The sequence below is a fragment of the Hippoglossus hippoglossus genome, chromosome 17 (genome assembly GCF_009819705.1).
Source record: "Hippoglossus hippoglossus isolate fHipHip1 chromosome 17, fHipHip1.pri, whole genome shotgun sequence".
Taxonomy (NCBI): domain Eukaryota; kingdom Metazoa; phylum Chordata; class Actinopteri; order Pleuronectiformes; family Pleuronectidae; genus Hippoglossus; species Hippoglossus hippoglossus.
This window is the reverse complement of record NC_047167.1, coordinates 17,477,200-17,494,525: the sequence shown is the minus strand read 5'-3', so window position 1 is coordinate 17,494,525 and position 17,326 is coordinate 17,477,200. Positions and strand designations below refer to the sequence as shown.

General features: G+C 40.6%; 1 protein-coding gene across 3 annotated transcripts in view; it reads right to left on the bottom strand.

Annotated features, from left to right (window-relative positions):
- b4galt2 (UDP-Gal:betaGlcNAc beta 1,4- galactosyltransferase, polypeptide 2) overlaps positions 1 to 17,326 on the bottom strand; it is a 121,226-nt gene that overhangs the window by 2,032 nt on the left and 101,868 nt on the right. For all 3 annotated transcript variants that reach the window (XM_034613945.1, XM_034613946.1, XM_034613948.1), the window contains one exon: positions 6,817 to 6,921. In XM_034613945.1, the coding sequence (XP_034469836.1) occupies positions 6,817 to 6,921 (105 nt within the window). The remainder of the gene's footprint in view (positions 1 to 6,816; positions 6,922 to 17,326) is intronic.

Below are 17,326 nucleotides of genomic sequence, written 5' to 3'. Positions count from 1 at the left end.
TTTTTCACTTTTTTGATTTCTGTTTACTCTGCTTTGTATAAAGTTTATTGATAAATAAAAACTACAAATTGCATTATAAAAAATAAAAAAAATGCTCGCTTAACATTCAGGGCCCAAAGCTCTACACAATACTGTACATAAGATGCTCTTAATACATCACAAAACGTATCAACAAAAACGTATCAATACTTTTGTAAATTATACGTTAGAGAAAACAAGTGATAAAGTGCTGTAAAATAATCAAAAACATCCAAAACTTATTTTACAGCATAGACATCGAAGGTAAGGTGATAATCATTCTGCTAAATTGTTCAAACTGAGGTGAAGTGATTGTCTTTTGCAATGCTCCTCATGACCAACAGGTGGTGCTATGGCCTCATTCTAGTACCCAGTGAACGGCATCATCCATCATGTCTGCCTCGGTTTGCCTGAGTTATGCTGGTGTATCCTTCCCCATTGGCTGAGCTTCAGCAGTTACATCAGAGGCTGCTCTGATTTCAGTGTTTTCTTATTAAAGATGGAAAAACAATTCACACACTGTCAGACGGTAACACACTGAACTGTGTGTGCGTGTGTGTGTGTGAGATGCAACCTCTGGCCTCACAACAGATTCATAACACAAACCCTCCCTCCACCCTCACAACAATAATAGCAGGAAGATTGGAAATGAGGCCACAGTGTGTAAGTGTCCCCAGTGTGTGTACAATCTTAAAGAGCCTTTTTTATGTCTGAGAACAGCGAAGGAGCTCACATGTGCACGTTCACTTTTCAAAAGAAAACAGTGATGGACTCCAACATGACACGTCGTCCTAATGATATGCGTGGACGTACAACTGGAGTTGACACTTCTGTCCGACATGGACCACTGAGTCTACAAGTCCTTGTCAGAAGTGACTCGTGAGCGTCTCTCTCCTCTGTCTGCATCGCCTCCTTCTTCTGTCGCTCTCAAATCGAATCAAAAAGAGCTTTACTGGCATCAATGGAAGCTGGAAGAATGTCGAGCATCTTTTCCCTTGAACGTTATAATACAACAAGGTATAAATAGAATTACGTGTACTGACGTCCACTAAGGAATGGTGCTTCGATCTCAGAGGGGAGGGAGTGAGTTTAAGAGGCAGAGTGCAAACGAGAGGAGAAACATCAGCCTGTTTCAAGTGAAATGACGGCTGGATGACAGGGAGGAAAATATGGAGGACAGATAGGCAGAGAGATAAATATAAATCACAGAGGGAGAGAGAGAGAGAGTGACAGATGGAGACAGCGAGATATACTGATATTAAAAATAAAGTGAATCAGAACGGAGGGAGAGAGAATTCTTTGGATCAATCTATAACAGCCGAGATTATAAGGAATAATCTAATCCCTGTATAAATATAGAGAGAATCAAACACATGTGCACTTCTGTATGTGCGGTATCACCTCAAAACCGTTCATCTTTCTCATTTCAGTTTTATTTTAGAGTTAGAGGACAAGACAAAGGCAGCCCTCCTTTTATATTCATTAGTCTGATTTCCTAACTGGGCTAAGTAAAGCTCTATTTTAAATTCCACTGAGGGTCTCACAGGAAAACATTTCTGGTTTAGGATCTCCACAATAGCTTGTCAAGCCAGCGTCTGGGGGTTATTTTGCCCCAGTGGCATATATTTCATCACTGTTGTATAGAGAAACATCTCAGGGGATATGTTTGACATTTTAGGAAATATGCTTATTGGCCTCAAAGGTTAGGTGAAAAGATTAATATATCTGTTTACTATAATAGGTAGTGTGAGTCTATCCAGAGAAAAAGGCAGAAAATAGAGATTCATGGTAACCAGATGTTGCTAAGCATGGACACAATCAGGCTAGCCGTTTCCCCTTGTTTTCAGTCTTGATGCTAAGCTAGTCTCTTTGCTCTATCTTCATTTTTAGCATGCATGCATGAGACCGGTGTCTTTCATCAAACTCTTGAAAAGAAAGCAATTAGGCATATTTTTCAAAAATGTATTTTTTGTTTCAAGTCGATTTGGCAAAAACCATCATCACTACCATCTGACATCAGGCGCATCACCCAGGAGAAGCAAATCCAGGCATCAATAAAAATACACAATTAAAAACAATATTAAAAATAGCAAAGATTCAAATTAAAAGCAGTAATAAAATCAGATGAGGACAGGGATGAACAAACCAGTACAAATTATAATATAATATTTGTTTTCAATAATTTAGTATGGCCCACAAAGGATGTTATAAAAATTGAAATGGCCCTTGACGGATTCTACAAAAGACAGTCTAACACACACACACACACACACTAACACACACACACACAGACACACACACACACACAGACACACATTCTCTCTAGCAAGCGTGGCTTTGTGCATCTCAGATGAATGAGTTGCACAATAACACTGTTCAATATTCCATTCATATGTTACCGTCTTTGGACTGTGTGTGTTGGTGTGTGTCTGTGTGTGTGTGTGTGTGTGTGTGTGTGTGTGTGTGTGTGTGTGTGTGCATGCTAACTGATACTAGCTGCTGGTGATGAATGTCTCGTTCTTCATTCTGCCGGCCCAGTATCTCATTTCTATGCCTAACCACCACCACAAAGGGCTGAGAGAATGGACTCCTGTGTGAGAGTGTGTGCATATTTGAGCAAATGTGTGTCCGTGTGTGTGTGTGTGTGTGTGTGTGTGTGTGTGTGTGTGTGTGTGTGTGTGTGTGTGTGTGTGTGTGTGTGTGTGTGTGTGTGTGTGTGTGTGTGTGTGTGTGTGTGTGTGTGTGTAGGGGGAGACGGTAAACATTAATCAAACAGTCGAGACGACGCTTTCCTTAAACGCTGGACATTACGCAGGTACTCCAGAAAAACTCTCCCGAAAGGCTCTATCATTAATCTGAATCAAAACAGAGAGGTAACTCCGCACCTGAAGACTAAGAGCAGAGACAGACGCTCGGCTTATCTGTGTAATTGAATGACAGACCTCTGCGTGTACAGCCTCGGGGTTTTAAGATATTTCTGAAAGACAAATTGATGTTGGAGGTTGTTGGTGTAGAAAGTGAATGTGACGTTTCAAGGAACCTATGACTCTACACGTATCTCCTCTGTCACAGTGACCATCTTAAAAGACAAAAATATCATTGAGTATCCAGGCAAAACACAGACCTTCGTGTAAAGCTCCTTGAGGAAAAGAAAGTGGTTGAAATTGATTTTCTAGTTGGAAATGCAACTTTTCAGAAATCTGGAAATCATAACAAAAACACAAAAGGTCCTGGAAGAGATACTTATATCTTATACTTACTTAATATACAACTTTCTGTTGTCTAATGATTTATCTTCTGTAGCCATGATGATATTGATTGATCTGTCTGTTCAAATACTCTGCACCAAACAGAAATATCTCAATGACTATTTGCTGAATTTCCTTCTCAGAGGTTCATGCTCTCCAGAGGATGAATCCAGCTGACTTCTGTGGCTTTTCCTCTGAACAAGAGGTTCACATTCTTGGGTTTGAGTAAAATCTTTCAACATCTATTGGGGTTGATTGTAATAAATCTGGTACAGACCTTCCTGACCCTCAGAGGATGAACTGTAATAACTTTGATGAGTTACTAACTATTAATCTGGTATTATCCTCAGGTTAAAATATATATTTGTCCAATATTTTAGTTTCAAAGCTGTACTTTGTGTTTAGTGCTGATTGAAGGAACTATCTTCAGTCACTTGATTAAGGTAATGAAAGAAGTAAACACTATAAAAAGCTCAACCGTTTTCCTACGAGTTTGTCAGTCAAAGAAAATACCAGATGGTTGATGGACTGAGAGATTAACACTCTGCTGCAAATACAAACTGCATTAAAAGAAATCTAAAATCTTTATCTCATCTTCGGGAGATAAAAAGTGATGAATACAATTTCAGGCCAGAAGAGAGACACAGCGAGAGCTAAAAACAAAAAACCGTCCCTCTTCGCCTACACTGCCTGAACACTGCCATGAGATGGTCATCCCTCCTTTAACAACGTCCTGATTCTTCTGAGCCACTGTGCTTTATTCAAGTCTAAATCCCACTTCTTTTCAAAAATATCCTTTAAGCCGAAATTTCCGAGACTGTATAATGAGTGTCCAGAAGGGCTGTAGAGATGAGGTTTGTGCCGACTAATAGGCCCGTTACTTTCTGCCCCTCACTACCGTTATGAATAATGTATCGGCTTCAAATAAATAGTGTCCCTGATGGTGTCACCTCTTATTGAGGAAGTCTGGTCCACAGACCAGAGAGGGAGAGAAGAGCGCCGAGCGAGAGGAGGAGGAAAACGGGAAGCATCAAGCACGCACGCACTGCAAGCAGGCATGAGCGCACACACACACACACTGACACACGCATGATTTATTGACTTTGATGAAGGCAACTAGACTAGTCTGACCTAGCTGGCTCCCTTCTCTATGGTGTCCATTCAGCGGGCAATTACAGCGGGATCGTTGAATCTCTCTCTCTCTGTCTCTCATTTAAAACAATGATGGATGACGTGTTGTGCATGTCTGTTTATTTCAGACTTCTTCATATTGAAGTTATTGAGGCCATTTTACAGTACAGATTGTTAGTTTGAAAGTGAATCCACTTCTAGATGAAGTTCTGACGTTTCACTTATTTCAAACCCCATTTTCATTAATAAGTCATCAGCTACTTATTAGTCATAAGCAATTGAGAAAATCTATCCATGGATTTCTTAAAAGAAAGTTAATATTTTATTTTTTTGTCATTTTCACCTAAAACATTTTCAGTATTTTTGAAATTCTCACTCATTAGGTCCTGTATTTTTAAGGGACTGTTTTCAGTCAAGGTAAGAATAAAGTACAACTCCCACAGTCAAAAGTTCAGTTTTAACTACTGAAAAAAAGGTCATGATTAATTTAGCTGTAAAATGTGTAATACCATTAAAACAGGAAAACAATTTATGTGAAAATTACAGTCAGATCACTGGATGTAAACTCTCCATATGATTTGGTGCTTTCCAGTACTTTGTACCATATAGATGTAATTATTTATGAATCATGAATAATAATCAAACTTTTAATTCCTTTTTTTAACTGCGAATCTGAAATTCAAAGCAAACATGTCACAATTTGTTTATCTGTGTTTACTGCGTCACTTCTCTCACACATGACTCTCGCTGCCAGCAATTTTTTAATCATCTTATAAACCAATTTAGGAGCCACAGTTAAAACCATGAGGCGGCGCAGTCCTGTCAAAACACTGTGACACAATAATTTCACAAGAAATCTAACTAAAACAATATTGGAGGAGAGAACAGGGTTCACTATGTCTTCATTGTGCCTCAGCTGCAGCAGCTATCGATTTTTGTGTTGAGAGGCATCGCTGCACCGGCCAATTCAGGCATGAAAACAGGGCTTTCTAGAGGAGAATTAACAGTGATAATCCATGTTTAAGCAGCTTAATATGAGGTGCTATACTCCTGGTGATAAATGGGTCTAGAAGGGCTCATCTCAGCATATTGGTTCTCATTCATCAAACCATAACACATTTATATGGGAAAGCATTTTTCCACATTTGTCTGAACAGCAATTCGAAGGAATGAAGCCAGAAGAACAACATTTAAACCCCTCGGCCATATCTCTGAAAATAAATTTTTGTTTTATTGGAAATGTTTTGCAAAATCTTCAAATCTGTCACTGACCAGAAAGGCCAAGTCCAAGTCTGCAGAGGAAGGTTTTTACTTTTATTTTGCTTCATCATTTGGTGCTTAGTATATCTGATGACCCCATCTGAGGATGCAGCTGTTTCCACCGCTATGACTTTGCAGACTACACAGTCAGTTTTAGTGTTTATGAATTTAAAGAACCAGAAATGTTTGAAATCCACAAATGTTATTTATTCAGCATATGTCCACACCTCAGCGGCTTGTTGCATCTTTAAGCATCCTGTTAGGAGTGATCATGTTTTATCAGTGAAGAAGAATGTCTCTCAAATCCTTAACCTGATGCAGAACCATCTGAGGAGGCTTTGTTGGAAACCAAGAAAGGAAAAGGCTTTTTCAAAAAATCCTCAGCAGGTGATTGAATGAACCATCTGTCTGTATTTGCAGAAGCCAGTTGGAAAAAGACAAAAAACATCAAGAAGAGTCTTCAATGTTATTTTCTTTGCTCTTTTTTCATTGAATATATTCTTTCCTGTTCTGATATAACTGATGCACATGAGACTTGCCCTGAGCTGCCAGTAGTTCCTCCTTCATCGAATGCTGATTGGTCTGAAACGCTGTGGTTCAGAATAGATTCTTAATTGCAAAGAACCAAGCAGCATTGAGATGTTAACAACTCCTCAAACATTTAAAAATGTCTGATTAAAGTCTAGTTTTATGTATTTTTTTAGCATCATACTTCCATTTTATTTGTCTAGGTTGTAGAAATACAGAACTGTAGCAGCAGAAGAGGCAGTCATAGTGTTTTTGTGGTAACGTGAATTACAATTTAAGGGCAAAACAAAGGAAAGTCTTCTCGTTAAAGCATCTGCGGTTAACTAGGAAAAATGGACAGAATGAAATCAGATACAACATTGAACCGAGGAATCGTGATAGTGTGTTATCATCTCTCACAGCTGGACCCCTGTTGTCTCATGTGTTCTGAGCAGTAATATTGCTCTGTAGCTAACACTAATTAACAGGACATGTTATTGATAGTGTGCCATTTGCAGCGCCACATATTCCTAATTCTCTCAAATAGATGTGAAAAAGTTCGAGGTGTGCAGAGTGTGTAGCTGTGGAACATAAGCGGTGGGATCGATCCCAATGTAAAGCCGTAGAACGAGTTTGGACAGTGATGCAGTACCTCTGTGGGTTGGGCTCGTTGTGTTTGTCTCTCTCGTGTTTAATCATTCTGTAGCGGCCGATGCGAACGTCTGGCCTGGACACCTTCATCCCGTTCAGAGTGATCCTGCAACACATACAGAGACCACATCTATTAGAGGGAGAGAGAGGGAAACAAACACAGAGGCAAAGAGGGAGACTAGAAGATAAATTAGAAGCACCGCCCTGTGGTTGTATGCCTCCACCAACCAGTGTGATTACAGTCCCTCCATGTATCCCTGACATTCTGCATTCACAATAATATGGATCAATGTGACCTTTAACCTTTGACTACTGAAATCTAACGAGTTCATCTTTGAGTCCAAGTGAATTTGAAGAAATTCCCTAAAGGCAGACTTGAGGTGAAAATCGAGCCAATGAATCCATAACTCCATCTAGTAATTAATCCATATGTGAACATTCGTGCCAAGGATCCTCTTTAGGCATTCTTAAGATATTAAGAGAAATAACGAGGCAAAAAATGTGAGGTCACAGTGACTTTTTACCTTTGACCATAAAAATGTTATCAGTTCATCCCTGAGTCAAACTGAACCTTTGTACCAAATTAGAAGAAAGAAAGAAAGACAGAAAGAAAGAAAGAAAGAAAGAAAGAAAGAAAGAAAGAAAGAAAGAAAGAAAGAAAGAAAGGCGTTCTTGAGATATAGTGTTCACAAGAGGACAAACGGACAGATGGTCAAACGGATGGACAAACTGAAAACATAATGCCACTGTCTGTCACCAGCACAGAGGCGTAGAAAGAGTGGAGAGAGAAGGATTCGATCTTTCTACACAGTTTGCTAGTGGAAACTTTATTGTTTTTATAAAACACCAGTAAAACGAACCCCACTGATACCTGCCAGGACAGATACCCCATTGATTTGTTTAACTCAGACTATGGAAGCCTCTTAGTAGCTGAACATTGGAACATATCTTTTTTTTCACAGCATCAAAGTTTGATTTAGCTCGTGCCAAAGCCACGACTTCCCACAAAGAGAAATAAGATCTCTTTGTCGACTCAGACCAAAACCATTACTTCCCATAAAGACCGTAGCTGCAGTAGCTCAGTCAGCTGAGGGAGTGAGAACAACGAGTACTACACTGATTTTCAAGTTCAACTTATTAATCTTTGACCCCAAACATGCTGACGCCTCTTCATCGGGGGATATTTGTATTCTTCCAGTTTCTTGTCTGTCGTGTGTTTGAAACTACATCAACACCACCACTTGCCTGCTGTACATTTTCTAGAATAATTCCTGCTGTATTCTCACATGGGCTCACTCGGACATTTTACAGACATTTTACTGCAGGAAAAGTTCCAGAAATAGTCCAGAGCAACTGACTCGATCATCGTTCTCACATACAGCCCCTCGAGAAAATTTCAGCAAATAGACAGCCATATTGCAAACATTGTCAACCACAAACAAACAAAACTGACAGCGACAGCTTTTACTGGAAAACCTACAAAGAAAGAACAGGAGCTGTGAACTTCACGGACACCAGCTGGGAGAGAAGCCGGGGATTTACAGCGAGTTTCAGTTAAAGCAAAGTGTGAGACTTTGAGACACGGAGTGGTTGTGTTGTATTACCGCCGAGATGCAATACAAGGGCAAACCTGCACAGAGATTTGTATCTAATGCAACAACAAATGGAGAACGGGGCTAACACAAACAACAGATCTGTTCCGCATAAAGCCTGGTTTAAACCCAAGGGTTGACGGAGACATTGATATTCATACCTGCAATCATATCGAGGATTGTATGTGTGTACGGAATGAGCAATTCTCATTCGCTGCCCGCGACGCTCCGATGCCGACTCTGTCTCAGAAAGCATTCAGGCCTGATATTGCTCCTCAGCAACTCTTCGTCTTCTCTACCGTTCAAATGCCTGCTCTTGCGTCGGAACGCCTGACCCTCTTCTGCCTTATTTTCCATCCTCTCTTCTTCTCACATCTTACATTTCTTGTTTCCTTGCTTCCTTCTTTACCCCCTTGTTTAATTGTTTCCCCCTTCCCCCTCCTAATTTCGTTTCATCTCTCTTTTGTATCAACTGTTTTTTGAGACTGAAGCCACGTTTGTACAGTATATTAAAGGTTCACAGACGTGGCTAACAATCACGTGGAAAAAATATGATTTTCATGTTTTATTTTGTCGAAGAATGACTAATTTCGTCGTTCTTTCGATATTTAAAGGAACATTGGGGAAATTGTTTGTTTTTTTGCAAGAAGATTACACGAGAAAATTTAAATATGAAGCTAGAGTCAGGAATGCATTTATCTGAGTGTTAATAGTGGAAAGAGAGGGAAACAGCTGACTCCATTGCCAGAAACACATGTAACACAATTTTGATGTGACATGCAAGGTGGTGCACTGGTTAGAAGATTCTGGGTTCGAACATGTGAGCTGGCCAGAGTCATTCTGTGGAGTTTACACATTCTTCCTGCGTCTGTTTCCTCCGGGTACACTCACAGTCCAAAGACATGCAGCTTAGCTGAGCTGGACACTCAAATTGCCGATGAGGGTTAATGTGAGCAGCTTGTTTGTCTCTGTATGTCGGCCCTGCATTAAGCTGGCGACCGGTCTTGGTTGTACCCCACCTCTCACCCATCGTTAGCTGGGATTGGTTCCAGCTCCCCTGCCACCCTCAAAGGATAAGTGGTATAGATAATGGATGGATGGAGGCGAAGAGTAATTAATGAGTTTTAGACGCAAGGGTGTAAATACTTTTGAACTTTGGACAGAGCCACCATACGCCAGCTGTTTCTTCCTGCTGCTAGTGTTTATGTTAAACTAGACTGTGTAGTTTATTGCTGCACTGTCCTTTCTCCCTCTGTTGCTTTTAATAACCCCCCCCCCTCATCCTTCTCAGCCCATCTCTTCCTGTATTCCTTCCCTGCATCCTCTCCTCTGTTCTTTCCACCTCTTCCCTCCTGCTACGAGCTTTTCTCTTCACGGCTTTGCTTATTTCACCTTCCTTCTCCTCCTGTCCTCTCAAAAGCACAGTAACCAGCGAGAGATGCAAAACTCAAACTCCAATAAAACAACCCTCCCGTAAATAAATTCACTGAGAAACTAAATAACAAATCTTCTTCCTCTCTCTCTCCTTCTCTTTGCTGACTTGGTGCGATTGCATAGATGACTGCCTTTGTCTGTGTGTGTGTGTGTGTGTGTGTGTGTGTGTGTGTGTGTGTGTGTGTGTGTGTGTGTGTACGCACATGTGAGCATGCATGCATTTGCATAATTTACAGATTTATTATGGTGCAAATAATGTGAGTGAGCAAGACTCCTGTTCCTCAGCTTTTCAGTGAGCTGAGTTATACATTACGTTATGTGCAGTTCTGCATCTTTAAAATGATCTTCTTTGTGCCCATTGCTCTGCACAGAGTGAGATAGAAATATGACTTGATTGCTCTTCATCTGGCAGAAGTACTCAGATCCTTAAATACTTGTACTAATACCACAGTGTAATAATACTCAATTAAAAGTGTAACTCCTGCATATAAGAAAGAGTACAAACGTATTATCAGGTCAATTTAGTTAGCGTTAAAAGTGAAAGTACTTGTATTTGCAGAAAATCGACAGTTTGACAGATGCATTTTTATATACTGCATAATCAATACTGATGCATTAATGTATAAATACCGTATTTTATTATTATAGCTGGTCAAAGCTTTTACAAACAGTTTAAGTCCTGTGGTTGCCAACCTCTCAAAGGTCACAAGATGAAGCTGCAGGGTCAAGAGATGATTCATGAGAGGAAAGAAGAAAAGGAATTCTGTAACATACATTTTGGAATCATTTCACAGACTTATTTTTAATCTTTGCCTTGTGTTAAATATTGTAGAGTTTGAGATTATTTAAATGAAACCGTCTGGGGAGTTTAGAGTGGAAATTTAACCATCTGAAAATTTGACAAGGTGACCCAAGAAGACACTGAGGTCACATGCCAAAAAGATTTGAAACCACTGGTGCAGTGCAACAATGCCTTAAGTTTTACAGCTTTGTAATAAGACTACTTGTCTAAAAAGTAAGATATCAACAAGTGTCCTTATCAACAGTTAAAACTGTGGTTATTAAAGAGAGAGAGAAAAACTAAAAGAAAACTGCAGTTCTGATGATTAGTTCTCTGTGACTCAAAGTATAAATAAAGTTCTCAGCGTCACATACAGCACATGTTACATGAGAGCCAAACATCAACATCAAATCATTTTGTTGGTGGCAGTGATTCTGAGAGAGACTCTGTAACAGATTGCGATAATATATCTTAACGGGGTCTGTGAGTGATTTTCTTAATTGGCGATGTGCGGTTGTGCGTTTGAATCTAATACATCACTCTCAGGAAATGTAAATGTGAAAGTGTGCAGACGTTGAAGAAAATTACAGATCTACGGAGGACACAACTTATGATGCGTGGAAGCTTCACAAAAATGAAGTTAGAGATTTCTCTTCGATAAAAACTACTAAAAATGTGTTAACGGTCACTAATACACTAAATGCACCCGACTCTGCAGCTGCCTTCAACACTCCAGAGACATTGTTTTGGTTTTTGGTTGAAAACTTAAACGGTTCAGTCGCTCATCAAACCTTTCATAAGCAGCAGCAAACAAGCAGAAATAAAAGTAGAAATTAGACTGAAATTCATCACACGGACAGAAACACGACTCCAAAGGAGGGATACTGTTGCTGTGTATCTGCTGAAGGGACAAAACAGATTAATGAGTGCAGGTTTGAACCACGAAGCCCAACACATTCACCAAATGTTTCATCTGCTTGTGTTTTGGCATAATTAGAAGCAGTAGAACTCATTGTGCTCAGTTCTTGTGGGATGTGGGAAATGTTCAGGCTTTGGAGGCGATAGTTAACTGGACTGTGAGATACTGTAGCATCCTCTCTGTTGTCAAACGTGGGCAACAGCAAAATAGAAATAATCCTCAGAGAAAATAGAAGCCGGTTTTTTTGGGGCTTCTCAAACACAGGTTGGTCAGAGTGTGTTTGCCTGAGGATAATATTACCAGTGCCTCTTTGAAATCTGTAACTTTTGTTTCATCCTATACCTCTTAACTTCTCTTGCAGCATTCAAAAGCCTCTGTGAGTCTCATACAGAGCGTGGGGCGCCTCTGTCGATATAAATGCTGGTCTGAGACACTTGGTAAGAAAAGTGACACACACACACACACACGAACACACTCAGGATTGTGAAGTAGGGTTTGTGTGTTTTCAGAGGTAATGTATGAAGTCAGTGCAAAGGAACGTGTGAAAGAAACATCCACTTCAGCTGTGACCTTGCAGGGTTTTGTGTGTAAGTGTGGATGCATGCGTGTGTTTTAATGTGCTGTGTAGAAACTAATCAACTATCTTCTCCTCCTCCTCTTCGACAGCAGAGATTTCTGCCCTTGACCAAAACAAAACTTCAGCTGGAACAGAAGCGTGCACACACACACACGCACACGCACGCACACACACACACACACACTCCAACACCACACCACATCGGTGGAGTGATTATTTCTCAGTGCTGTGACAGCAGTAGGCAGTAACATAGCGTGACAGCATAGTGTGATTATTATGTAACGGACGGGGCGCTGAGGACACAGTGAAGAAGCAGGATGGGATTCTTCAGTGTCTCCTGTGTGATGAACACTATCCTGAGCCGAACCATTCGACAGCCACCTCCACAGAAACACAGCGGGTGGGTGGCGGCTGTAAAACTCCCCGCAGTCGGGGGGGTCCTCTGTGCAGTTTTTTGAGGAGACAGGTGGAAATGACGAGAGCTATGATGGAGACAGTAAAACGGAGAACACTGTTTTTTCAAAGACTGGATCAGTACTAAATAAGAACATTTGTGCCACAGTAAGAGTAAAGCAACAGCCTCTGACTGACATATATTTCTAAAACGAGGTTGTACGCCTCCGCTAACCAGTCGAGTTACAGCTTACACCCATGTCTGTCCAGACTGCACATAAAGAAGCCTCTCCACTTCCTCCCACTATCCCACTATCAAGCTAACATATCTGTAGCTATTAAAATGAAATAACTAATTAAAACCAAACCTACATCAGTGTGAAGAACTACATACAATGAGAGACACCATCTTTGAAAAAAATGATTAAATATGGACCTTTTAGTTTGTTCACTGTCCTATCCACTAACATGGAGGAGGTGGGACCTGTGATCTATGCTGCAGGAAGAATATTTTGTGATAATCACTACATGAATGCTTGAGTTATGGCTAAACATACGTTTTGTGAGGTCAGAGTGACCTTTAACCAACAAAATAAATTAAATTTATCCTTGAGTCGGAGTTGACATTTGTGTAAGTACAGACGTCTGTGGATATATTCATCTTCTACACAAGAGGGTTCACAGGAAAAAGTGTAATTCCATTGTTCCTCCCATTAAAAGCATCAAACATAATTCGCCTTATATTCTCCGGCAGTCACAGAAAAGCTCCGTGTACTGAAGTTTATACAGTAAACATTTGAAATAAGACATTTTGATCATGTCTGAGCTGTTACCCTGGTTATTAAAGGCTCCATATAGGGGCAGTGTGGAGTGAATCCATTCAATAGTAAAAACAGCTGAACTAACAGCAGCACCTTGTGCGTTTGAAAAGCTCCTAATCTTGTGAAGTAGAGTGAAGAGTCCAGTGCTTCTCTCGCCTTGGAAAAATATCTGCCTGATTATATGATCCACCATGAAAGGTTTTATTTGCAGCCTAAGGCAAAGAAGGACTGCATGTGTTTGTATGTGTTTGTGTGTATTCTGGGTAAGTGGTCCGGACACACACACACACACACACACACACACACACACACACACACACACACACACACACACACACACACACACACACACACACACACACACACACACACACACACACACACACACACACACCGAGGATCTACTTGATTGAATTAATCAGGGATTTCTCAGGCTCTCCTCTCTTGTTCCCACCAGTGGAGTTAATTGCATTAGAGCAATGGAGTGAAGGAGAATTGGGAGTTAAGTCTGACGTCCTGCCTCGGTTCCCTCTTCCTCCAGAAATGAGATGAGAGAGGAGGAGGAGGAGGAGGAGGAGGAAGAGGAGGAGGAAGAGGAGGAGGTGTGGGTTGGAGGATGCACAGCAGAGAGAAAGTAATAGAAAAGTGCTGCATGTGGGAGTGAATAGGAGAAAGAGGACAGATTTGAAACCTTCTGCTTGTTGTCTTTTTTAAACAAAATGAAAGATTGCACACTTTCCAAGTAGAGATATTTACTAATGTAGTCACCAATCTAAATAAATTAAATAAATAATATGTCAGAGATCTGAGCAGGGATGTAAGATTGATAAGCTACTACCTCTAAATCAGCCTGACAAGCTAATAAAATAAAATCAGTGCAATATTAGAAAAGTACAGACCCAGAGGGGAAACAGGGGGGAAGAATTTTGGTAGGGAATATAAATTTAAGGCCTAAGCTTATGGTCTCTTGCACAGATATGCTGTGTTTTATGGTCGCTGTAATTCCAGCCAATTTTCTGCAAAATTCTCCTCATGATTTCTGGAACATTAGCTGCAAGAATATTTCCGAGAAAGAACAAGGCAGCTTGGTACTCTGATAGTGTTATGAGTGAAATGAATAATGTGTGAGAACAACTCCAGCTACAAGCCAAGCAGCGTATTGTGTTCTAGTTTTAAATAAAGAGAAACTAAGAGAGTCATTTCCTAAGAGTTAAAACCATCAATAAAATACAAAGGGAGAGAGACTAGCAGCAGTATGGTGGTAACACACCTTGAAGTTGGTTGCAACCCACCAATAAACCAAACAAAGAAGAAGAAGAAGAAGAAGAAGAAGAAGCATCAACCTGCAATTATCAATATTTGAAATATCATGGGAAAACAATGTAAGGGGGTTGTGGGACTATGTAACACTTATCATATAACATTTCTATATGAAAACTGGGAAATAAAATTCAAATTTTTCATATCTATTTTTCCATATAGAAAGTTTAACTGATAAGCGCTGACATTTCAAAGGTCACCTCCTGAGTCTCTGCTCAACTTTCATTGTTATAATCTGTTATAATTCCTTCATCTGGCATGTAAAGCCTTTAAATTCCTATTACGTAACACATTATATAGGTCAGAGATGTCGAGAAAGAATGAATATAAAGTGTTGTGACATGGTGTAGCTGAAACTGTCCAGCTAGCAGATGTGGAGTTATCATATATCATCTCTTAGGATGAACTGGATGTTCTAGACTTAGCTGGAGTCTGGGGGACAAAAATAGGCTTGTTCTATTTGAATGAATGCATCTATATTCATTAGTTTATTAATACAATAACAAGCAACTCTGGGCTTCTGATACATCTAAAAACTACAAGTGTTGGTCAAAGGCTTGGCATGCAAGTGTTAATACAGAAAATATCCTGACTCGTACACCACTGTCGAGGCGTCATGGGAACATGTGCCATCCTTGTGGCTGCATGTGTGCATGATGCTGGCTCAGGCTTATGTTGAAAGCCACTGCTGGGAGGTTTAGTGGGAGGAGGGCGAGGAAAGAAGGGAGTGTGCATTGAAGGCTAGTCAGCGGGGGAAGCCCTGGGGGGAGGTGCAGCCTCTACCCAAGGCTACTGCGTGTTCAGGGAGGTGAGAATAGAGCGAGGAAGAAAACCCTTTCCCCTCTCCTCTACTCTCTCTTTAATATCATTTTAGATTTAGACGGGGAATGGGTAATGGGTAAGTGGCAGTGGGAGTCATCTAAGTGGAATGTGTCCTCTCCACCGCAGGCTTGGGCAGCGGGAACAGCTCGTTCCCTCGGGCGGCCAGTAAGCTAGCAGGACCCATTTCAGGCAGTGGCCATGTCATGGTCTGTGGCATCAAGACCAGCATAAAAAGGGAAATCGCTGGAGGGGAGCAAGAGTGGGAAACACGCAGAGGCACGGAGGGCTGCAGGGAGCGGGTGCTTTGGTAGAGTATGAAAGAGAGATTCAGTCATTTAGTTGATGCTCCTTTTTTCTAGAGAGGTTATCAGAAAAGTCCTCATATGGGGGGGGGGGGGGGTGTTCAACGTCAGGTTCAGGGAGGCTTCTGGACACCAGGCTGCTCGCAGGGTTCAAACCTGTGACCCTGGTGCCTTTTAACAACAGAGGGCAGATTTCATGGGTGCCAAACACTGTGATCTCCGCTGCTCTTTTATCTCTCGGCTCCTGTTCTCTTCTCTTCTCTTCTGGTCATTTCACAGGGTCCGGAGAGACTGAGCCGACTCGCCTGTAAGTTCACTCAGCTGGAGACTCCGCGCTCCCCTCTGCTCAATGGTCAGAACACTTTCAGCTACAGATCACACAAGTTCGAGGCCTCAGGGCAAGCTACTTATGTTGCTAAGGAGCGCTAAACTAAAAATAAACGTTATCACTCATAGTTCTGCAAGTGTTTGCCCATAAAGCAAAGTACTGGACCAGACGATGGTTCCGTGCAGGAGGTAAAGAGATGATAAAACCTCACAATCGATCCTGAAGGGGAAATGAATGTCCATCAAATGTTATGGCGATTCCATCTAAGAGTTGCTGAGACAATTTACTTACAACCACAAATATCAACTCTAATGGTGGAACTAGATGAAACATCATGACATCACCCAGAATTAGAATTCATCGTCTGGGAATCAGAAACATCCATTAGAGAGTTGTTAAATTAATAATAATAATAATAATAATAATACTAATAATAATAATGTTGTAAACATGTTGTTTGATCATACCTAAGCTAATGCACTAATAAATCAAACACATACAAATAAATATATCAAAGTGTATTCCATTTGCAGAGTGTCATCGTTGCTAATCTTTCAATTGTATGAGCACGGAGATATTTATAGCTGTCAATGAGAAGAGTTCCTGTGTTAGCTCTTTCTAGTAAATAAAGTTTGACTTTATTTATAAAGGTGACGCATTCAACTGATCAGAAAGGTCCCCACATGGACTCAATCCAGGGACGTACAGCGGAGATTATATGAAGATTACGTGATATTTTAAACCTCCACTCCACCCGGTTGCCTCACTGATATTATCAAAGCAACCGACAGCAGACAAAATGAAAAATCTTGATAAATTAATATAATTTGCCATCATCCTATTGTTGTTGATGTTAGGTAAAAGTTATATTACACAGTCTTTAAGTTTAAAATACTACAACGGAAGGTAAATACCACAAAGAAGCTTATTTATTCAAGCGTCTCCTTTGAGATCTACAGTTTCTGTCTGAGGAAGAATTTAGAAAGTTACAGTAAATTTGAATAACAGAATTCAACGTCTGAGATTTTTTTTTAATACTGGGATTTTAATGATGCTCCTGCGTGTCACTTCACATTTCATGGCAGTCGGAGAGGAAGAAATATCTTGAGGGAAATCTACAGCATCTAATGGCCGAGCTCAGCCATCACCCAATGAAAAGTTTGAGGTTTAACTTTATCTGTCATCCTGAGGCACGTACACACACACACACACACGCACGCAC